General features: G+C 38.7%; 2 protein-coding genes across 3 annotated transcripts in view; one reads left to right on the top strand and one right to left on the bottom strand.

Moving 5' to 3' along the window:
* The first annotated feature begins 140 nt into the window (after positions 1-140).
* ELMOD2 (ELMO domain containing 2) lies at positions 141-19657 on the top strand. Of its 2 annotated transcripts, none has more exons than XM_089525760.1 (9): positions 141-309; positions 3072-3219; positions 4304-4332; positions 7981-8078; positions 10243-10372; positions 11290-11423; positions 11725-11793; positions 12362-12495; positions 13699-19657. In XM_089525760.1, the coding sequence occupies exons 1-9, from the start codon at positions 265-267 to the stop codon at positions 13851-13853; spliced, it is 942 nt and encodes a 313-aa protein (XP_089381886.1). In that variant the 5' UTR covers positions 141-264; the 3' UTR covers positions 13854-19657. The 2 variants fall into 2 exon arrangements, with proteins under 2 accessions (XP_089381886.1, XP_089381887.1); XM_089525761.1 differs by lacking the exon at positions 141-309 and adding an exon at positions 356-588.
* Positions 19658-20746: 1089 nt separating this feature from the next.
* The window catches only part of LOC149312951 (TBC1 domain family member 9), a 69824-nt gene continuing 65698 nt past the window's right edge, over positions 20747-24872 (bottom strand). Inside the window, exon 21 of the mRNA XM_089525758.1 lies at positions 20747-23016. Coding sequence (XP_089381884.1) covers positions 22330-23016 — 687 coding nt within the window. The 3' untranslated portion in view covers positions 20747-22329. The remainder of the gene's footprint in view (positions 23017-24872) is intronic.

Genomic DNA, 24872 nt, shown 5'->3' with positions numbered 1-24872 from the left:
CTGAGGTATCGCTTTAAGGCCTTGACTTGGCTCAGGAATGGAACGCTGGTGGTGACAGAAGCGCCGTTTGTGACGCCAGCGGGAGGTGTGACGTCACCAACGGCCTCCTCAGAATCCCGTCGGTGACAGAAGAGGATATGGCAAGGCGACGCCCCGCCCCCTTTTTTGCCAGCGCGAGCGTCTCCTGTTGCCACGGCGACCGCCGTTAAGCGGCCGCCACACGAGGCCTGGCTCCGCCCTCTTCCTTCCTTTGACGTGGTCGCTATGGAGGCCGACGGGGACGCTTCGCCCCGTGTCATTTATAGTCAGGTGGGGAAACAAAACACCACACAGACACACACGGGGTGGGACGGGTTGTTCGTGTGAAATGTTGAACGCGTGTCACAACTCGGCCGCCACTTCCGGGGCCACTTCCGGCTCTGCTGGGCATGCGCGGTCGGGACTGGGAGGATGGGCCCAAAGCTTGGCACCGCTTAAAGCGGCGAGGGGGAGGCGGCCGTTGCGGTGCTGCTCCGGCGCCACGTTCCCGGGAGAAGGAGGAGGAGGAGGACGCAGCCGGGCCAAGGCTTGTAATGAGTCTGGGATCAGGTATGTCAGGGAAGCAGCACTGGCCTCACAGTGATGATGATGGTGATGATATTTATTTCCCGCCTTTCCGCAAGGCAGGACGTGATAGTAATATTACTACTAGTAGTACCAATAATAACAATAATGTTGATCCCAGAATTGAGAGATTAGCCGTGTTAGTCTGCGGAATCAGTACGTAGAGAGATCTTGCAGCCCCTTTGAGACTCACTGAAAGGAGGAAGTGGGCAGCCTTTGTAGACTTAATATCAGATCCAGAGAGAGAGAGGTCTTGTAGCACCTTTATGACTAATAATAATAATAATAATAACAATAGTCTGGGATGAATCTTTGTTGTTCACAAGCACCCCAAATGCAGGGGATTCAGTTTGCTACCCAACCAGGGAGGTAGCTGGGGTTTTGGGAAGGACAAGTCCAGACTAAGTGCCACCATTATAATGGGGTTTGGGCAGAGCGGCACAGCAGCACACACCATTCATTGTACCTAATGGAAGCCCAGACCCCCCCTTTGGCTATGTCCCTGACCCAACTCACTTAACCCTGAATAATGATCCAGATAGACCTAGAATTTAACCCTGTGTGCCATACCATAAATAAATAAATAGGATGATGGGAATAAACTAACTTGAACCCTGCTCTCCAGAGTCTTGGTCCAACCCTCCAACCACTATATCATGCTGGCTTTCCAGCAATATCCATTAAACCACATTAATTAAAACGCACAACAGTCTAAAAAGACATATAAGACATACACATTTTAAAACATTCTACAGTTCAACATCTTAATTCACAATTTAGAATTACATGGATTTACCCGTCAGAAGAGATTGGCCTTCAGTGCTGTTTCAAATTCGGGCGCCATATTTAGTTGTCAAACCTTTTCCGGTTCCTCAGTCTAGGGGCAGCTGAAGAAAAAGTCCTCTCTGTTTGACTGGAGTAAATGTCTTCCAGGGACCTGAGTGAAAGGGGCAGATTGTATGGGAGGAGGTGATCCTGTAGGTAACCTGGACCCAAACCATGTAGGGCTTTAAAGTAATAGCCAACACTTTGTACCTTGTCCGGAATCTAACCAGCAGCCAGTGGAGTGATTTTAATGTTGCTGTGATGTGATTCCTCCTGGATGTCCCAGTAATCAGTCAGTAACCAGCCAAATAGCAAAGTACAATAACATCCCAAATCCACAAAGCAGTGATACCTTTAGCTTACAGACTGTAAACACTTTAGAGGGTGCTGAATTCACTGATAAGTGGTATAGAAATGTATATGCTATTACTGCTGCTGCTACCTTTATTTGGTCAACCAAAGTGCATGAAATACATGATGCAAGCTTTCAAAATCCCACTGGCTTCTTCATCAGGCAAAGGTGTTAAGAATCATACAGGCAGGAAAAAAGGAATAAAATGACGATGTTAGTCAAAGGCAGCTTGCATTTTCTCTAGGTGTTGTTGGAGGGAAGGAGGAGGGGAGGGCGTGTTGTGATTGGGTACATTTGAACACATCTCCCCATCCGTCTCTCTGTATCTGTATGCTGGAGTGGCCCCTTTCTTCCACTGCAAAAATTAATTTCCGACGGTTTTGCTTTTAAAATATTTAGACATTGTAAAAAGGCCTTGAACCAAATAAACACAAAATGTGGCAGCTGAAAGGTTTTTTTTTTTTTAATAAAATTCAAGTATTTATCAGTCTTGAGAGAAGGAATAAGACAGGAGCAAAGTCTCCACCTGAAAGTAACAAATCAGTTTGCCTTTAATAGCACTGTTTTGATAAGATATTTATAATGGTTCTTTCAGTTTTCTTTAAAGTTAGTAGTGGTGCTTAGGATCTTCTTAGAATAGCTTTATTATTTTTTGCTGCTGTTTAAATTCCCTTGATTGTGAATACATACACAACCATACAAAGCTGATGAAAACATTGAACAGTAAGGTGTAATCCTATGCCCACTTACCTGGGAGAAAGTCCCATTAAAGGGGATGAAATTTACCGTTGGATAAACATATATAAGATTGTGCTAAAGAAAACCCTATAAATTCATGGGGTCAGCACAAGTCAATAGGTGCACAGCTAAAAACAGTACACTAAAAGCAACTGAATCCGTACCTAAAAGAAAAGCCCAGGAACAAAGTCTTCACCTTTGGGAAAACAAAGACACAGTTTCCTTCAAAATTAAGGCTACAATTTGGCACACTTTCATGGAAATAAGTTTCATTGGAGGTACTAGGACTACTGAATAAATATGCATAGCATATACGTACTATTAATTTCCTTAATTTATGATGATGGAAATGTTTAACTTTGGATGGAATATGACTTTAGTTAAAATTGTTGGGAAGAGCTAGAAGTCCTACGCACCCTTAATTTGGGACTTTCCAGTGAAACGAGGTGATTTATTTTCTGAATAAAAATTGAATTCGATATGAGCTCTAGCATATAAGATGTTACATTTCTTGTAATCTTAAGTCATTTTTATGATTTGTCCATTTTTGTAGAAAATGATTGTAAACGTATGGAAATACTTGTATAAAAATATCTTTCGATTTTGGTTAAAATGGATCCTAAGACAATTGACTGGAAAATGTGAACTGCAGCGTATTTGTGATGGCTCAAGAAGAAATGCAGAAAGGACACTGAAAATAGGTATTAATATATATGAAATATAAAAGTTTTTGATACACAAATTTTACATTTTAATTTGGGAGGTTAGTCCATATTTTAGGTCAAGACATACATGAAAAAACCTGTCTTCCATAAAGATGTGTCAGTGTTGAATTTTTATTTATTTATTTATTATATTTATATTTCATTTTTAAGTCCCAAGAGACAGCTGACTTAGCACAGCTGTACCATGAGTTACCTACCTCACCAACAGCAAGGTTTTTGTCATTTGAGCTCTTGCAGTAGCCGTCCTTTAAAACTGCAGAGACTCCTTAGCACCTTAAACTTGTTGTTGTGTGCCTTCAAGTTGTTTCTGATTTATGATGACATGGTGATAAACCTATAATTTTTTTTCTTGCCAAGATTTATTCAGAGGGGGTTGCCCTTCCTTTCCAGACATTTTAATGTTGCTATATGATAGTTTTACCCAACTGTGTGAATTTAAATTGGGATGAGGAAAGCATGGGCCCTTTTGCAGCCCCTGACCCACACGTTTTTGGCCCTGGAGTCCCCAAGCCTTGGACAGTTTTCCATCTGAAATACTTCCAGACTGCACCAAAATGTGCAAATTTCATTCGCCCATATTTTCTTTTTCAGTCTGATCGTTAGAAAATTAAGAAAAATAGTGCTGGAAGTGATGTGCAACTTCTAATGTGCCCAGGAGGTGATGGTGTCATGGGTTGCAGATGTGGGGGAGATTGATTGGCACCTGCTCAGCATGCAGTTACCTACCCAAATTTAAAGCAAATATAGAATAGTTTTTTCATGGGTTTTTCTATATGGAAATGAGATAAAATACAACCGTAAAAAAGATTTCATTTCTTGCAAGTTGAGATGTCAGTAATTAATATTTTTAACATTTCTTTATTCATTGCATGTTTTTAACATAACATGGGTTTTTAAGCTATTGTCTTATAGAATGTATGTCCTAATTTCCCCTAATATAGGACCCACAGTGGTATTTATGTATAAGCTATGTTTATTGAGTAATTGTTTGTAATTTAAAAATAATAGATGACACTTTATGAATTAAGTTAGTAATTCATACTTATTTGTATCATTACAGAGTACTCACTGAAAGCATCAAAATATAAGGTAGGATATCATTAGGATTATGCCTGGTATCTAATGTTGAGCCCAAGGGTTTTCCCTCCCCCCTGCACCTGGTGGGTGGGGCTCTATGTGTCTCTTTGAGTGTGATAGAAATGCCCAAAGTCCCACATAACTAGTTTATTCATCCTTTCACCCTTATTCTAAGTAGTGAACAGTTTCATTTGCAGTGCCTCCATATTCATTTTTGAAAAGAGATATTCAGTTGTTTATACTCAGTGGGGTTGATGTTTGACTTAAGCATGCATAGAACTGGCCTATATGCTGTGGTACCCAATGGCTACTAAACATGATGTTTGTGTATTACCCCCATTATTAAAGGAGTCATGTCACTTTATACCAAATACAGTCGTCCCTTCTGATTTGCGGGGATCCATTCTGGACTCCCCCCACCACAAATCAGAAAAAACACAAATATTGGAGTCTCATTATTTTTAATGAGCACATGTGGCCCTGCAGGCGCAACGCAAACACATGCACCGCTTTCTTCCTCCTGGCTTCCTTTCTGTGGAAATTCAAAACCATGAATGGAAAATCAGTGAATCCGGAGGGATGACTGTAGTAAACAACATAATTGGGGGCTTCCCACAGGTATCTGGCTAGTCAATATGTATGAACAGAATGTAGGACTGGATAAGTCATTGATATTATCTAGAACAGGGATTATTAAATTTCTGTGGCAGGAGACCTCTTTGAAGATAGGACGAATCTGACACATATAAGAAAACAATTTTCTCATTGGCCGTGTTTTTACATATTGATGATACTTGATTTATTGAGGATGAATCTTGGTTTCATAGTTTTTGTGGTTTTTTGGGGTTATGTGTCCATGTTCTGTAAGAGTTTATTCCTGATGTTTCGCCAGCATCTGTGGCTGGCATCTTCTATCTCTCTCTCTCTCTCTCTCTCTCTCTCTGTGTGTGATGAGGAGTGATTCCCATCTTAATCTGTCTATTGTTCTGTTGTTGATGGCCTACACAGATTAACATGGGAATCACTCCTCCTCACCCAGGGTCACACAGTGTGTGTGTATATATGTGTGTATATATATATATATATATGTGTGTGTGTGTGTGTGTGTGTGTGTGTGTGTATATATGTGTGTGTATACACACACACACACACACACACACACTCACTCTTTTCCAGGTTAGCATTCTCTGAAGATGCCAGGTACAGATGTTGGCGAAACGTCAGGAATAAACTCTTATAGAACATGGCTACATAGCCTGAAAAACCCACAAAAAACTATGGATGCCGGTCATGAAAGCCTTCTACTTCATAATCTTGGTTTCCTTTTGAATCTCAGCACCAGTAGGCACTACACATTCCTTAGAAATTGGCCAGTGGTCCTCTAGTAGACTACACTATACTTGTGCTAATTCTTTCTTTAGGATTAACACCTTTTTGTATAAAAATAAGTATAAAATATAAAATATGTATAAAATAAGATGTGATGGGTTGTTGAAATGTTTTTAGTCTGACTCCAAAGCTTGTTCCATTATGTTCGACTGCTTTTCAGCCACTTTTCATTATACTAAAACTAAACCAAGTATTTCCTGCATAATGTCTGGCTGATAAAATGCAAGGACTTAATTTTAACTTGTGGAATGTATGACTTTCCAAGCCCTCCAGAGCAGATTCTTAAGGTATACAGAAGGCTATAGGACATAAAGGGATCATACCCTCACATTTACATTGACCACTTCTAACAGTATAAGTACATCTTTGTGTCATTGCTCACATCTAGAAAATATTTATAAAACTTAGTTGGTAAGCAACATCTTGGAAGAAGAATTTCCCTCCATCCTTTTCATAATTATTTTGCATTGAAATGACTAAGCAGCAGGTAAATTAAAAATATGCAATTTTCTTCAAAGCTGTTGTTTCCTCATATATAAATATATAGTGGTTTGCTGATGAAAATGCTGTTGATCAAAATGTTGATCAATTTATATTTAATTGATAGCTTTTATTAAAGAAAGAGAGGTAAGTTGTTACAGTTATTACTGATACACTTAGTACTATCAGCAAGGAGTTTCTGTTTTTCTGTCATGAATGTCCTAATGTTCTTTGAAGCTTAAGGTAAGGCCTATTACTAGTAGACTGTATGCTGAGCAATAAAACATGTTGATGAATGAATGAATGAATGAATGAATGAATGAATGAAATTTTATTTCTAGACCGCTATTCCTTGCAGATCACAGCGGTTTACAAAAACTCATCAAAACCAATACAAAGTGACAACCCATAGCCCAACAATACAAAAACCCGCCCATACCATTTAAAAACAATACAAAAATTCTAAAAACAATCCATACAATCATTCAATCTAAAACCAAATTAAAAACCTATATAACAAATTAGCTAGATTGAACAAAATGCACAGGGGAGAGAAAGGATAACATCAAGGCACATGGGGGAAGGCTTGACGGAAAAGAAAAGTCTTCAGATTCTTTCTAAAAAGATCTAGAGAGGTTGCTGAGCGGAGCTCGTCGGGCAAAGAGTTCCAGGTCTGAGGGGCCACGATGGAAAATGCCCTTTGTGACGAAGACACAAACCTTGCCTTGGGAACTCTTAATAGATCTTTTTCGCCCGATCTGAGAGTGTGGGGCAGGCTGTATGGGGAGAGGCGGTCCTCCAAGTTCCCTGGGCCCAAGCCATTTAGGGCTTTATAGGTCATTACCAACACCTTGTATTGCGCCCGGAAGTGAATAGGCAGCCAATGTAGATCTTTCAATATAGGTGTTATATGGCTGGTCCTGGAACATCCAGTGACCAGCCTCGCTGCCATATTCTGAACCAATTGTAGCTTCTGAGTTTAGTACAAGGGTTGCCCCATGTAGAGCGCATTGCAGAAATCCAACCGAGAGGTTACCAGAGCATGTACCACTGTTTCAAGGTCCCGCCAGCCCAGGTAGAGCCGCAGCTGGCGTATCAGCCAAAGCTGATAACAGGTGCTCCTGACCGTTGCATCCACCTGAGAAGTAAGGTGGAGCGACAAGTCCAGAAGCACCCCCAAACTGCGAACTGAGTCCTTCAAGGGGAGCGTGACCCCGTTCAGGATAGGTGGACAAATATCCATCCCCGGGCCTGGGGAACCTATCACGAGTACTTCCGTTTTCTCTGGATTCAAGCTGAGTCTGTTTTCCCTCATCCAGCCCATTACCGACTCCAGACAGGCGTTTAGAGGAGAGGTGCCATCCCTGGTCACTGCATCAGTCGGAGGCACAAACACCGCACCCCGTGTCTCCGGATGATCTCTCCCAGCGGCTTCATGTAAATGTTAAATAGCATGGGGGACAAAATCGCTCCATGAGGGACACCAGATGTAAGGGCCCTCTTATCGGAGCGACAGTCCCCCAGCTGCACCATCTGGAATCTACCCGAGAGGTAGGAACAGAACCACTGGAGCGCAGTGCCCCCGATACCCAACTCTCTCAGGCGTTCCAGAAGGATACCATGGTCAATGGTATTGAAGGCCGCCGAGATGTCCAAAAGCACTAACGGACACGCTACCCCTGTCCATGCCCAGACGGAGATCATCGACCAGGGTGACCATGGCAGTCTCAACTCCATAGCCCGCCCGAAAACCGGTTTGAAATGGGTGATGTTTTTGCTTGTGTTTTTCAGGCTTTACAAAATGCTGTGAATGCTGCTGAAGATGAAGTACAAAAATGCGTGGCACTTATCATACAAGAAAAGAAGATTAATATACAAAAAGATACAAGGTGCATCTGCTACCCACTCTGAATGTTTTTAAAGAGATTGTGACTATCTCATTTTGTTTGATAAAACATTATTGACAAATGCTGAGAAATGTTACATATGGAATGTATAATGTGGTTACCGAGGCACATTGCTTAAGATAGGTTATAACATTAGCACAAGTAAAATATCATCTTATCAGACAACAGCTTCATTGAAATTCACAGTAGTTTTGCTGTTGTCTTCAGTATAAAGCAGATGCCATTCTGTGTTCTAGGAGCTTACAAACTTAATCTAAGCTATTCCCCTTGTACAAGGTGAGAGCTGTCCTGGTTTGTGATTAGAGAGAGGCAGCATTTCCCTTCCATAGTAGATGCTTTCAGATGATGTTTTTCAGAGATAGAGGGCCAGTACACACGGCCCTAAATGGGTGGCTTGATGCTGCCCCTTTGAACGCCTAATTGGGGCTGTGGCAACCACACACCACAGCCCCAATCTGGCATTTTTCTGGCCCAAAAAGAAGCGACAAAATACCACTCCTTTTTGGGCTGGAAAAAAATCATTCCTTTCCACCGTGGCGGCCGTTCTTCTGCGGTGTGTGGCATCCGAACACCGCTGGAGCGTTACAACACTGCCTGCCAGTTGGGTGCAGGGGTGACATAACGCTGGGTCGGGGGCGGCATCGGGGTGTGAGTCATCTAAATGCCATGCCCCCATGCTGCCCTCAAGCTGACACTTGCTGCTGGTCTGTTTCGGCCCTGAGTGAGCCCAGATCTTATGACTCAGACAGTGCTTGTACTCTCAGCAGGCATTTGACTTTTCAGAAAAATGGGAGGAGGAATAAAATCATATGTGATGAGAAGAATACCACAATTTCAGGTACATTACAAAACTTGTCAAAAGTTTATAGATTAATTTGTGGATATCACACTTGTGTAAAGCCATTTCTGTCTGATTTATGACAGTATATTCTGACCTAGAGAATACTACCCAGACTGCTTTTAGAACTAGTCTTATTTTGTGTACATGATCTGGTGGTTGACACAGTGCTACCTGGCTCTGGATAGCCAAAATATTTTTTTAAAGCGATAGGGATTTATATATATTGCATAAGAAACAGAAGTCTCTCACTTTTACTGGCTTGAAAAGAATCAAAGCTTTGCTTCTATTGCTTTTAGAAGTAGTGTATAAGGTGGGGGTGGGTGAAACTGTGTCACATGGGGAGAGTATGTTTAGAGTTTTTGTTGTTGGGGGCACTTGTGTCTGCTCTCAACAATGTGAAATAAATCTGCAAGTCATCCATCCCTCAATAATGTGGAATTAGCTAGAAGGATGTTTTTCCTTCCTTGGTTGGTGAGCGATAAGGCTGTCTTCCCTCTCACCTTAATTCTGTGCTGTAGGAGGTGTTGGTAATTTAAGGTGAGGTTGGTTCCTTTAATTTGGTAAGTATACAGTGAGTAGAGATTAGTTGTGAAGGTTAGTATGCATTTGACAATCACCCTGCAGAATCATGGTGACAAGGGTACGCAGCTTACCAAGACCAATATTTTGTGAGTGTGAGAAGAACAAAGAGCATACAGTAGTTATTCTCTAGCACAGCTGGGTTTTTTTTAAACCCAGAGGTTTAAGGACTTATAATGTGGACTAATGATGAAGAGTATGCACCAGGCTTGGGACTGAGTTGCAGTCTTAGCAAGTTAGGCACGAGGAGGTGAGAATCTGGACTGTCGAAAGGGATATCCTGTTGTAAATATTAAACCTTTGGTTAGTGGGCCCTTATTTTAATCCATGTTTGGTGTCTTATATCTTTCACTCAGGTATGAGAACATCTTTTGAATTTTGATAATGTGCGATTTTGCTGTATGTTAAATGAGCTCTAATAATACTGTATGATCTTCTTATCTGTACATTTGTGCTTTAATCCTCTTGATGCATCAAGTCAGAATAATTTTATAGTACTAGGTTGTTGTTGTTTTAATGTTGATACAGAAAGAAAAGTCCTAACCTCTTGGTGAATTTGTATAAGGTATACAGGACAGTTTTTTGTAGTGTTGGTGAACATAGGGTTGGTTCACATATAGAGGCTTTGGTTGGCTATTGTGATAATAGCTCAGGTTTTTGCTTGTAACCATTTTCTTTCATGCTCAGGTTATTTATAATTCTCTTTACGTTGTCTGTATATTGCAGGTTTGCCTCAAAGCTTCAGTTATGCTTGCTCCAGATATCTGGCTGCAGGAAATTATATTTAGCTGTAGAAGAGTTGAGAAAACATCCATATAATTCAGACAATAAAGAACATGAGGAGCAACTAATGGAGGTGAAAATAATTGTTTGCTTTAAAGTTCTTTCTAATATTCTTAATAGGTAAAAAGTAGTAACTCTGAAAACAAAGGTGTTCACTGTGGTTATGACTTACTGAACCTATCCACAAGTGGTGTTACCTAGGCTAATGCAGGAAGCCTTCAGCATATTTGTGAAATAAATATGTAAAGTTATGCACAACATGGAGGGACTTCAGTGGGGAAAGATGTTTCCTATAATATTACTGACGAGCAAGGTTACCTAATAAAATTGATTTAGCGTTAAGTCCAGAACAGAAAAAGGAAGTACTTCACACAACATAATTAATTTCTGGAGTTGAAGATATGGGGAGAGGGCTATTCATTTAAATGGTTTTTAAAAGGATTCCTTTCTTTATTATTTAGGCTAGTTAAAATTACAGTTCCTCTGTTTCTTGGTAATGTGTGTTTAATTCTTTGGAACATACAACCAAGGTGTATAATAAGCTTTCAGAAATATTTGGCTGGTTTGAAAGTGTTGGAATGCACATTTTTATCAAATGAGAAGAAGCCTATAAGCTCATATGTCTTGGTGACTATTTGACAGTCAGTTTCAGTGCTTATGGGGTTCTATATGCCCTGCATAGGAATCTGTTCTCCTTGCTAATGTGAGCAGGGAGTCTGGTGGGTAGGAGAGCTGCATTCCTAAAATAGATTAACTGATTGGTATGTCTGATCTAAATTTCTACAGTTTGACATGGCCATACAGAAAAGCACCCCTCATTAGTACATTTCTATGGCTTTTTCACAGTACGTACATACATTGTTGATATGTTGTTTGCAATTTTTTAAAAATAAGTATGGCATTGTGATTGCAGCCTAGTCTTTGATAATTACTAGTGATGAGATTGTGGAAAACATTGATAATTCTGTTAACAGAAGCATGTTTATGCAGCTTTGGAATTTATTGATGCCCCATGAAAAACTGAAGGCTAGAATCACAAAGCAGTGGTGTGACATTGGTTTCCAAGGTGATGACCCTAAAACAGACTTCAGAGGAATGGGCATGCTGGGATTAACTAATCTTCTGTAAGTCAAAATACTTTCACATGTATTGAAATCAAATGTTTTGGTAACTAATGTAAGAAAAGTGAGGCTCTTAGTACAGCCTCTTAAGTATATCACTAGTGTTTAAAATCCAACTTGTGAGTCTAATTATTTCAAGAGCTATTATACAGCTATTCATGCAATTCTTAATTTAATTAATTACACTGTTGAGCAGTTGATTAGATGATATGTTACAATACGAATGCATGAAAACATCTGTAACCAAGAGGAAGTAATATTTTGTAAACTGAAGCAATTATTTTGTGTTTATACATGTTTTCAGATATTTTAGCAAACATTACCCACGTGAAGCTCGTCAAATCCTTTCTCGGTCCAATAATCCAAAATTGGGGTAAGCAAATTCTTAATAAACTGCTTGATTCTTAAAACTGAAAAATTTATTTAGTTGCCAACAAGGACAGTTACCTGCTTTTAAAGGACATTGTGGAATGTATGTGGAAATAGTTCTTCCTTATATGTTAGACTTATTTTGTTTCTTTCTTTCCCTCTCTCCCCTCTCCCTATATCTAAATTGGCTCCTTTTCCCTTCTTACTTCTCCCATATGTAGCCTGGATCTTGGCTGGAACTTTGTGAATGTTTATACACAATTCCATATATTCTCTTTTAGCAAGAATATGTTTCAAGCATTAAACACATTTAAACACAAAATTTAAACTAAAAAATAAATAAATAGAAAAGCCTTCAACATAGAATATTAGACACTGTGGGTCTGGTGAAGCTAAGATAGTATAAAACATAATATAAATATAAATCTTTATAACGATGGCTGTAATACTATTTTAATGATGTCTCAAAACTTTTTAAAGTGCCATTAAATGTTTGGTCATCTTGGGTATTAATAGTGCTTAAAGTGCAGAAACTCATTTGTTGTCATGACCAGAATTCATGTATGTTGCAGATATTCCTATGCAATAGTTGGGATCAATTTGACAGAGATGGCTTATAGCTTATTACGGAATGGCTTGTTAAAAACTCACTTATACAACTTAGTTCCTGGTATGCCACAACTGAAGGATTTCCATCAGTTTTATTGTGAGTATCTATACCTGTCCTTTCTAAGGATGGCAAACTTGTGTATTGGGGGGGGGGGGGGATGATTTGCTACTATTCCTGGACCTACTTATAAGAAAATGGGTCTCACTGTAGTATTTAGAGTTAAAGTGTTCAGGCTGGAAAAAAAAACCTGGGAAAAAAGTAGTATGTTTGCTGCAAAGCTTGCACAAACCAACAGTGCTGCCTCATCTTGGAGCCTGGAAGAGAGTTGCAAACACAATTCTTTTCTGTAGTTGAAAGTAGAGCTTCTGTGGGCTGATATACCGCATTTCTTAAAAATATCAATGTCATCAGGGCCTCTGACATATATACTAGTCTCCAGAAAACATAGTTGGAGAGCCTCCTTCCAGGATCTACCCAACAGACCTACCATACAGAAAACAGCTCTCTGGATAATGATGCTATACAACCAGTATAGTTTCTCTCGGTTTTGGCATATTCCTTCTGGCTGACTTTGTCCTTCCCTGAGTAGACAAACAATTTCACCTGACAACTTGTGAGGAAAGCAGGGATACAGGCCAAATCTGGGAAGAGAAGGCTGTTTAGCTGCTCTTGTGGTAGCAGCTCATACTTGCTTTTTTCCTTTTATGATTTATTATTAATAATAGATGAGATTGATTATACATACCATTCATGAAAAGTAAGGTGGTGCTGGAGAATGTGAACGATGATGAAAAATGAAATAAATCACTGCTAAATACTTCCTACATCCTTTATGATTTAGCATACTATTGACCTTCTTGTAGATATGCAAATAAGGCATTTCATTCAGGTTAAGATGGACATACAGGTTGAAAACCAACTTCCCTCCTATCTTACTCTTAGTGTGTCCCTAGGTATCTCTTCCCTCACACCCCAAAACGCTCCTCTGAGAGTTGGAGGACCCAGTGAATGGTGTGCTTTGCTGCAGAGACTAAGCAGTAGAAGAGGAAACTCTTAAAATGAGGAGGAGGCAGCATCTATGAGTTGGAGCTTTTGAGGAGCTCCTAGGGAGGTCAGCTTCAGCCAGCCTCCTTATGAGGAAATTTATCTGGATATAATTCAGGATTCTTGCTTGATAAATATTTTGTGGAAGCAAGGAAAACTACTTTTCTTAATTGATGCATTTCTTTTTGAAATACTGCATACAGTTGCTGATGTGTTCTCTCAACAAATATTTGGCTTTTGTTTTGGTCCTCACAGGTTATTTGGCTTATGAATTTGACAAATTTTGGTTTGAAGAAAAACCTGAAAGTATTATGTACTTCAATCAATACAGAGAGAAGTTTCATGAAAATGTTAAAAGATGTCTCCTCGATTATGACACAGTGCTTGCCTTAAAAAATGAAAAACAGTAATGTGCAGTCCTTTGGGTCCTGCTTATAAAAATTATGCACTTGACTGGAAATCTCATATAACCAAAAACTTCATTCAGTGATCAAAGTTTTATACATTTTTAAAATCAAAAATCAATTGAGAGAGCTGGGACAATCAACACTTATGAAGACTGTACACTATTTGCTGAAAGTCAGGGTTTTTTTTTTTTATGTATGAAGATCCTCACTGAATCATAAAACCTCACATTTTATATACCTGACAGAAAGTGAAAAGGTTTCTTGGGGTATTCTCTATTTTCTAGCAGTAGCTTGGTTTTCCAAATCTGACTCTTGTTTAGTTTAAACTAAGAGATGTTGCAATACTTGATGAATAGCTTTTTCGTAGGTTAGGTTATAGTTTTATTTCCCCCCAACATGGAACACATGGCTCTTTATTATTAAGTTTCTGGGAGGAAGACAACACAAAAAAGATTATTTTATTTTGATGCATGTATGAGAGCAGCCTTCACTTGTGTTTATGTGAGATTATTCCACAACACTTCAGGTTAAGTCGATTTTTCTTGTGGATGTATGTAGTCAGAAACTGCCAGATTAAATCTTCCATTTTAAACAAGTTATTTCATGGTACAGTAACAATATTAAGCAAAATATTTTCCATGTACTGTACTGTGTTGCTATGCAATTGCTATCACAAGTGAACAGGTCATTGTTCTTGTGTCAGCTAATACCAGCTGACATAAAAGCCTGAGAATATTGAGCTCAAAATGTTTAACAGAAGATCAATAACAGGCCATTTTTCCTGGCATGCATTGAGAAAGGCAGCTAAGATGACATATTACCTGACAATCTAGGCAATAGGATTTTACATCTGTTGCAAATCTAATAAGCTTGTTTAAAATGTTTCTCAGTAAGCTTAGCTTGTGGCTAGCCTTTTGTGTGTTTTGCAGGGTAAGATGATCAGTTCAGACATTTAATCTTTTTTTAAAAGTGCCTTTTACTTGACTAAAATTGAACTTTATCTGCAAGGCTTGAGAATTTGGGACTGTCTCATTACTGGACAGCTTCTAGCACATACTGACTACTGTTGTAAAAAAAATAATCAAAAAAACCATGTTTCATTTGGTCAATTTATTACTTGACTAGGTGTATTAGTCGTGAAGAAGAGCTGAAAGGGACAGAAAGAAAACATATGAATACAATGATTCCACATGGCAAATTGAGGGTGCAAAATAGTTAGCAATTACTTGAATTGCAGGTGTGAGCACCCCCATTTCAACTGGGACTCTGGTATGCACATGCAGGATCTTAACTCTCTGTGATTCTAATTTGGATTGTGGGCTTACTTTTTTTAAGTGTATTGAAAAAAATAAAAAAAACCCCAAACTCTGGTCCTTCTCATTGGACTAAATGGGAGTCATTTTTCCATTGTTAACAGTAGACACAGTGGAATAACTAGGACCATGGTTTGGGAAGGGTAAGCCCGCATACCCTTATCCCAGGATTCAAGTCCAAATTGAGAGACTTGCACTTACACTTTCCTTTTTAAAAAGGAATTGCTTATTGTGTAGAAAGTGTCACATTTCATTTAACTCCTTGTAACATTTTTAACATTGAAGATATTGCCTGTGGTGCAAGTATTAGTTATAATCTATGGAGTTTAATAATATTCATTATAAGCACAGTAAAAATAAATAAAAGCAGCAGCAAAACTGAAGATGTCTAATTTCTGGATACCTGTATCAGAATCCCTCCTTTAGGTGGTAGGGTAGGCCCTGCTTGAGTGACAGAGAAGTGATGTGTTGTTTTTCAGTATAATCCCATTTTGGAAAATAGATGTTTAGGGAGTTATTGTTGTCTTGGTAAAATTCTCATGCAAGAAACATGAGGTGTGCAAAATTCAGTGGTGTATAGACTGTATGTCCACATGGCTAAGATGTTTCCTTTGGACTCCATCTATTGAGACACCGAATTCTTCTTCGTAGAAAAAACAGAGAAACCTGTATGTCTAGTCATATACAAGCAGTGAATTTCTCGTAGTCTTATAGATATGAATGCTATTTGTGGCAGAAATTGTGGCCAGAATCCTGTTGGGCAGTTATGAGTATGTAACACATTTGTAATTGCTACATGTTTACAATCTCTATATAGTTCCTAGTTTAGGGGTTACTACGGACTGCAAAAGTTCCCCAAATTCCTTTTACTAGTGGCTTGATCCTGTCAATCGAGAATCATTTGCCTGACATGCTACACACCATTCATGTGGAGATGTCCAGTGCAAGGGGGATTGTGACAGGGGTCCTTCTGCCTGTTATGCTGGAGGAGGATCATGGGAAGGGGTGGAAACACCAGACAGCTGCTTCCTGCGTGACAGAGGAATGGACCTCCATCAGTTCCAGTCACTGTTGACCAATAAGAGGTGTTGTGCGGAGCTAGCCAGAATCCACTACATAGCACTGTAGTTACACCGCTACTTAGTATGTAATGGATTCCATCGATTCTCTTTTTCATGGTGTGGAAGAACAGTGACCACTCAGTACATCTGAGTTTTCACTTTTTTTGGCTTCATTGAAATTTATGGTAATTATTTTTTTGGGGGGGGGATGTTCCATTTACTTTTTTCAAAGTAATTTCAGTACATTAAAGTGAAAAAACAACCCCAAGCAACCCAATAACAAAAGAATTTTCAAAGTGCCTGAATTACTTACTATGCCCAACATGTTTTGAAAGCACAGTTATGGAGCTTTTCTCTTCCCACAGATCTGGAACAATGAGCCCTTGTGCTATTCCTCTGCTAAAACAGACACTTTTGTTCATTTTGTGAGTAAATTAAATGCAGTAAACATACTGGAAACTGAGGATACTAAAATGAGCATTCCAGAGGAGATTTCAGGTTGCATCGTCAGGAGAACCTTTGACACTGCTTATCATCTGTGTACTTAAATAGAAGTCTAAGAAGCTCTGTTTCTCTATATATCCTGGCAAAAGAGTTGGATAATAGTTTTCCTTGTGAATTGCAGTATTCATTCATTTTTCCAATTCTCTCAATCTACTTTTTTGGATTTATGTTAACTAGCAAACATATTTGGCTTTTGACATTTGGATATACAAAATCAGTCCATTTGAGCCCTACTAAACCTTTTGAATGGTACCTGGGTCATAAGTTTGTGGGTTAGCAATGAAGTACACAAAAAGAACTTTAATTAAAGCAGCAAACGAAGGTGTAAATAACTATTTGGACCAGATTATAACATTTTTTGTGTGTTTTTTCAAAAACAAAATATCAGCAAAAATAATTATCAGCAAAAAACAAAGTTATGTTACGGTAACGTATCCAGTTCTGTCAGTGTCTAGCATTTATACTTGAGTATCTTTTGTAATGGGGTTTCTACTATTTTTACAGCTGTAAATATTTTGAAGTCCTTCCTGGAATAATTTGAATCTTCCTTCATGAGTATTTTGTTAACACTGTAATGCAGTATTCCATTGTTTCAGATAGCTGTATATGTGAATGCATTATCTGGGTATAAGAATCGAAGCTTAATATATTCATTCTCACTTAGGCTGTACTCCTATACATTGGGAGTAAGTGCTATTGAGCTAAATGGCATTTATTTTTCAGTAGGAATGTGTAGTATTGCCCTGATAGTTTGCGTATGTATTAGTGCACTTCAGACATACTGATTCTAGACTGATGAAATGTTTATTGGTAATAGGAATGAAGCATGTGTCCTTGTGTTCCTCATCTTTCCTGTTTACAAACCCACTGATGTTCCATATCATTTTGCCAGGTCATTCAAAAATTTGGGTTCTCCACAAATGAGACTGTGGCGTGGAAGAAACTCTCTGAGTTTCTTCATTTGGATGTCAGGCAAACTGGTTTAAAGAAAGCAGGAAAGTTTTAAGGAAGTTGACTGCATGAAGGAAAGGGAGCTGTGTGAAAGGAGTCATCTCTGTCTTATTCCTGTTCCAGTGAACCATGGTCTGGCATTATATTTGCACCATACAAAGTTTCATAAGCATGTGGGTTATATACATGCTTTCCCATTTTCTTTTTAAAATAATTCATTCCAGCATAGTGCAGCCTGGAATCCACATGCAAACATGCAGAGATCCTATACAGTCCTTTCTCACTTAAACAGCAGCAACAACAAAACAGCTGAAAGCAAAACTTTTTTCAGATCTTTTTAGGTCTGAAAAAGTCTCCAGCAGGACATGATTTTGCTTTTAGGATCACTGACCCCAAAACAGGAGAGGGAAAGTTTAAAAGTGAGATTATGATGTTTGATCACCAAAAAATTATACTCATGATGGCATAGAGTGGGGTGATGAGGATCAGAGGTTCTGAAGGTGGCATTTTGACACACAACCCCAGACATCGCTATCCCATTCTCAGACTTACAGTGGACCACTTTTTGTGATGTGAAAACATAAGAAGTTTGATGTTAGTTAGGGATATTTTGTAACATAAAGCAGATAGGATTTACTTGTTAAACAGAATATTGCATTGTGACAATCATAAGAATTATAGTAGATCTGCACATTTTCTTTAGAAGGAAATATATTAGGTTGACCTTGGCATAAGGACTGGTTCATTCATCAGCCACTATTTGTCTATGCAGCTGTGTACATAATCACAAAGAGAAATGGTTATGTGAATGTGCGACTAGTGATGGAAGGGTACTTGGAAATGGCGATAGCCACTCCTGTTATCATTGTACCTGAAAAATGCAGGGATGATCACAAATGCTGGTGGCTATCCCTTGACCCTCCCTTTGTGTGAACATTTTTCAAAAGGGTTATTAACCAGTGACTTATGATCACACACAGGGGAGTGAAGCTGCTTATGTAAAAATTTTTCATAGTTTTTAACCTGCCTATTTTTAAATTGAATTTGGAATATTACCTATAAAAATGATTTCTATCTTGTAAAAGCGATTGATTTATATCTATTGATTGAAATCTATGTCACTACTGCATGAACATGCCAAGTTTGGCTTTTCAAAACAAGGCAGTTTCATAAACATCCTGGGGTCTTATTTGCAAAAGAGTGGATTCCATTTGGAAATTAAGGAAGAAAACAGATGTAAATGGCTTCCACAGGAAAGAAGCCTGTTACAAAAATCCATTATTATTGCTCATGCTTCTATAAATATTTGATTAATAAATTGAATGCAAATAAAAAGCATTCTGGAAAGATGGACACAATAGCAGGTTTCTTGTAGAGATCTGTAGAATGGAGTTGCCAAGCAGAAGTAACAATATTCAAGACAAGTATATACTGTTTATCCTGTCTTGTTTTGTGTCCATAGGCATCAGGCTATTTGCTTATATTCCTGTTAATGCGCCATAAGATCATTTTTAAGTGTTCAGAAGGTGGAAATAAAGATTTATGTGATCATATACACAGAATCCTTCTTTCAAAAGTAAGATTTAACATTAATCTAATTATATTAGACCAACTGAAATGAATTAAGCAGTGACTGACAAGTTCCATTCTTTTAAAGGAGTTTACTCTGAGACATATTTTTACAACTATAATTATTACAGGTTTGACCTCTTATTAGTAAAATTGAGTATTCTATCCTTCAAATTATTGTTTCTAGTCCTTACGCTTTGCAGTTGTTATTAGTTTAGGTCTGTGTTGGTGCTGTGTTGTTGTTTCAGCTAACGTGTACCCCTTTCTTTCAACTGTAAGGAACATTTGCAGATGGTGACTTGCAAACTTTTTTTGAGCAACACCATTGGCCACTACTAAGTGTGTGTGGCTATTCTATTATGAAAGCAATAATATGTTATACATGCTTGGGAGTGGGAGTGGAGTGAAAATGTTGACAAATAAAGATCAAGTTGATCAGAAACTATTCTTCTGTTACTGTATTAGTATGTCTGTTTCTCAGCCTTACATTTTCCCTCTGTAATTCATGTTCTGCTTTATAACCATTCTGAGTCTCAGTATATCCTTCAGAGTTTTCCCCAAATTCTTGAGTGTAAATGAACATATACTGCTATGACATTTGGTTATAGCAAAAAGTGAAATAGGGATCAAAACTGCTTCGTTTTGTTGCAGTTCTTCTCAAGAGAGGGACTGGACTTGTTTGTACCAACAACCATTTTGCGAGAAGGTTTTAGGTAGACAATGTGTCCCTGTGACTGGAAAGTTGACATCACTCATTAATCCCAGTCCATAGACCTGCTGCAGTAGCGGGCTGCAAGAGTGTAGCAAAGATCTTCTTGTCCATCTTCGTGTGCTTTGTACCAGCCAGTGAAGTTATTTGGTATGACACTGAAGCTGATTCTTGCATTTTTCTGGTGTGTATCTTTATCTTCAAATCCTATGTGTACCGCTATGAGGACTTGATTTTTTTTAACTCAATGAAGGCTAGCGTTCTGTTCAGTAATTGCAATGCCATAAACATGACCTTCATTGCAACCACTGAAAGTGCCCTCCCAAACCTAACCTTTGAGCTCTGTAGGCCCTCCAACAAAGGCATTCCTGAAATTTTGGGGAGCAAGGAAATGACTGATGATACATTCAGTCTGTTTTCAAGTCTGGTCACTGTTGCTGCGTGTCGGCACCTCAGGATACCTCTATTGTGGAGGAGAGCAGTTCCTCTATGGGTTAAAAAGTAGGGATTGCAAGGGGGGCAGTAACATTGAGAGATGCAGTACCTCTCCCAAAGCAGAAGCTCAGATGACGTATTTACTCCCAGGAGGAAATGCTGAGGCAAGATTCCAAACTCCATGTTAAGCAGTAGGATCTATGACAAAGCCACATATCCCTGGCTTTTGCATAAGACAATGGAAAAAACCTGTTCTGTGCCTCTTTTTTGTGTGTGACATACAAATCAATACAAAGTAACTGGGTTTCTTCCAAGAAATTATACCATGAAAGACAGCTACAATTTTCCATCCGATATAGGTTTAATGTCTTTTTTAAAAAAACAAAACAAAAAAGAGACTTGTTTACATTTATCTACTGTGGTTAAACCATTTCAGAGACAGTTAAACATCTTCAAAAAGAAAGCTACAGCTTTGGCTTAAAAAAAAAACCCTGGATAAATTACATAATCATAATATACAATATATAAAAACAACAACAAAGTGATGAAAATATTTTGAAGGCAGCAAATAAAGTTCAGGCATGTAAGAATGGTTTGGATCTAATCATCTGTAAACTAAGTAACAGCTAACAGATTTGAAATGATTGGGCCCACTCGTTTCCTATCATGGGTGCAGAGCCCACATTCAGAGGATTCCTGGAGGAGCAACAGAGTTCTTTTTCCCACCTTGCCTTCCTAAACAGACAGTGCAGAATTGCAAAATCAAGTTTTTGTGGGAATCTTTTGTGTGGGAGAATCTTGCACACACTACAGTACAGAATTGGAGCCATTTAATGGTTCAGAAAAGAAAAGGATTCAAAGTGCAGGTGCTCCATTTGTCATTCAACATATCATTCAGTAAATTACATTATACATATTTAATCTATAATAAAGTGACAGTGTTTTCATTAAGACTTTCAAACATTCACTTACATTTTCTTGCAGTTTTTTCCAGATTACATTCCCAATGATAACTGTGTTATAAATAAAGATTTAGGCAATCCAGCTATTCATCTACAATACACTAGATTCATGGTAATACTTACTTTAAAATGTCAATAGCACAGAAATATCTACATTTTCAAAACCCTCTGTAATTTTAAAAAGGGGTACTATAAATTGTTTAGGTCATGACATGGACAATTGTCAAGTCAAGTCTCTGGCAGTATCCCTGAAGAATGTATTTTAAAAAGTATTATAAATCACTAGCCTTTAAAAAAATTATATAAAGAGACATCTGCCAGGGATGCTGCTAAGAACTTGCTTTTGACTCCTAAACAAATTGACAGTATCCTTTTATATTGTCCCTCTTCTAAGCCTACCAAAGTCTTATAGGCACAGGGGTTTCAGTTCATGCATTTTCCCAATCACTTTTATGAGAAATGAGCACTGTGTGAACAAAAGCCATAGTAACACACAATACAGGCTCTTCCAAAGTGAATGGAGACCAGACACATGAGCTCTGTGGGGACACTTTAAAATACTCAACATATGTACCATTTTGAGTCATTCCAGTTTTCTTCTTTACTCTCCTAAGATTTCAAGCCTGTTTGGCGAACATACATAAACATTGCTCATTGGGTTAAAAGTGAACAAATCATTACAGTTTATCCATGGATAGCAAGGCTAGTAATATACATACCACAGACAATTATCCCCATCCCATTCCCATGTATGTATATTGGCTAGGACAAGCATTCTGGTAAAGCTATCTGACACAGAGAAAAACAATAATTCAAAGTATGGATTTACATCCCAGCATGTTCACATAAGCAAGAACTACCATATTTTGAAAACTCCAGGATGTGTGCCAGGCAGTAATAAATATGTCATAAATACCTAAAAGTTTTTTCTTTAAAAAATAACAACACAACCACACAACCTTCTCACCTGCCCCCTTAACCTGACATAGCAGAGATTTCATAGTCACTTGCACATATAATGGGTTTGCCCATCATCCGCATATTCTTAGCATTAGTAATCCTTGCCATCATATACACTGGTTTGTCAAAGTAGCGCACAAGGGCTGGTTCAGTCAAAAGGGAAGCCAAAAACTGCTCAAAGGTGATGGCCCAGTCTCTGTCAATGCTAGTACTCCTAGGCAGAGAGGCTGGGTTGTTGCTTCGTACCAAAACAGTGTCCTCACCAATGTCCTCACAGTGCAGCTTGTCCTCCTCATGAGATCCTGCACTTAGGACGGAATAGGAAGACATGGAGCTGTCATCTTTAGTATCATCATCAGAAATCAGCATGGAAGAGCCAGCTCCATTATCTCTAGGAGATGAATCTTCAAGCTTAATGTCTTCCATATGTGTACCATCCCCACAAATATTCTCTTCCTCATCAGCAAGAAAGCTATCTTGAAAAGGATCACGTTGCTCAAGATGATACTGCTGGCTTCCCTTCTGAATGGCCTTACTGACATTTTCAACCTCTTTCATAGGCTGGGGATTAAATAGTTTACCAACCTCACCAATCTCCAGAAGCAAACTTGTCACAGCTGCTGTGGCATGGTAAAGATCTTGTTCATTGGGATCTTCACTGAACATATTATACATGGTCTTGCATAATTCAATGAACTGCCCCTACACGTAAAAGAGAAATACAAAGCTTTGATGTTAACACAGGACTTGGAAAATTTAACACCTGGAAAAATTATTATCAAACTAAATAAATAAATAAACATTCCAAAGGGAAGTCAGCATTGGTGCTAACTGGGTCTCCACAGGGAGAGCATTCCACTGGTCGCACACATAGGACAGTCCCTCCAGCAGACCTTAGTCTTCAGCAAGGTATATGTGTGTGCTTTCACACACACATAGACATACACACCCCTTCATGTATAATGGTCTCAAGTAATGTCATCACCAGCACCCTGAATTCTGAATTCAGATCAGAACCATATTGGCAAACAGTGCAATTCCTTTAAGAAAAATGTTGTATGGTGCATATAGAGTATTCTGATCAGCAATCTGGCTGCTGTATTTTGCACTAGCTGCAGCTCCTGAATCATCATCAGAGTGCATAACAATGATCTAATTGGAAGGTTACCAGTGCATGAACTATTGTGGCTGTTACCCCTGATTAGGAAAGGCTGTAGCTGGTGGAACAGCTGAAAGCAGACTTCCCAGTCCTTGGGGCCATGGAACCTGAGTGTCCAGTGGCAGAGGTGGATCTTGGAGTCTTTCCAAACTATCCACCTGCTCCTTCAAGGAAAGTGCAATTCCATTCAGGGCAGCTGTTTACCCAATTCCTAGACCTTAGAGTCAACAATCCATAATGCCTCCATCCTATTAGGGTTCAGCTTTAGTTTATTGGTTCTCATCTGGTCTATTATAGCATCCAGGCACAGGATCTCCTTTTGCACAGTCCCAGCTAACTCCAATGACAAAGAGAAGTAAGCTTCTCCACCTACTTGCTAATTAGCTTACTTGCTGTTCACCACTATGATCTTTAGAATAGCAGTATATAAATAAAACAAATTATTATTATTATTATTATTATTATTATTACTAGTATGACCACTGGGTGTGCTGGCTGGAGGCTTGGGAAGATGTAATAATAATAAACAGATAATTTCCCACATTCTGCTAAGGAGCTGGCATGTCCACACATGTGTAGCCTTAGCAGTGATGCAGTATATCAGATATTCCTTGGTATTCAGACAATACTCTGAGCCATGATAATGAAAAAGAGTAAGACAGAACTGTTCTCTGTATGTGACCATCACTTACACAGCTAGGCACACAGCTGCTTCAAAGAAATCAGTGCTTCTCGATTAATGGAGCCCTGGTGGCGCAGTGGTTAAATGCCTGTACTGCAGCCATTCACTTGAAACCACAAGGTTGCGAGCTCGACTCAGGCTTGCATCCTCCCAAGGACGCTAAAATGAGTACCCAGACTGTTGGGGGCAAATTAGCTTACTTGCTAATTAGCTTACTTGCTGTTCACCGCTATGATCTTTGGAATAGCGGTATATAAATAAAACAAATTATTAACAAATTAATTATTATTATTAATTTATGTATTAACAGTTACGAACATATTTGGTGATAATTAGTTCTTTAAGAAAGATAAATCATCTTGGTTTTTAAATAATTTAGCATTCCACCCAATTCAAACAAATGGCTCTTAGTCAAATGGTAATGAATCAATGGCCTAAATCTACATGTTAGTCAGGGCTAGAGAAGAACTACTGAATTTTCAGTGGACCTACTTTAGTTGGGCTAACAACTGGCTTTAGGTTAGTGTCTCAAGATTATTTCATTCACCTCATGCATTTATTACAGGAATCATAAATTCTCCCTACTTCCTCACCATGAGATGTCATTGTACTTCCAAAAGTAAGATATGTATGGAGCCAGAGGGTTTCATCATAGGTAAATAAAAGCTACTTCCATATGAAGGACAAGATGACAATCTAGATACAATTGCATATACT

This window comes from Sceloporus occidentalis, unplaced genomic scaffold (assembly GCF_023333645.1).
Source record: "Sceloporus occidentalis isolate IW3139 unplaced genomic scaffold, rSceOcc1.0.p SCAF_5, whole genome shotgun sequence".
Taxonomy (NCBI): domain Eukaryota; kingdom Metazoa; phylum Chordata; class Lepidosauria; order Squamata; family Phrynosomatidae; genus Sceloporus; species Sceloporus occidentalis.
This window is presented reverse-complemented; position numbering and strand designations above follow the sequence as displayed.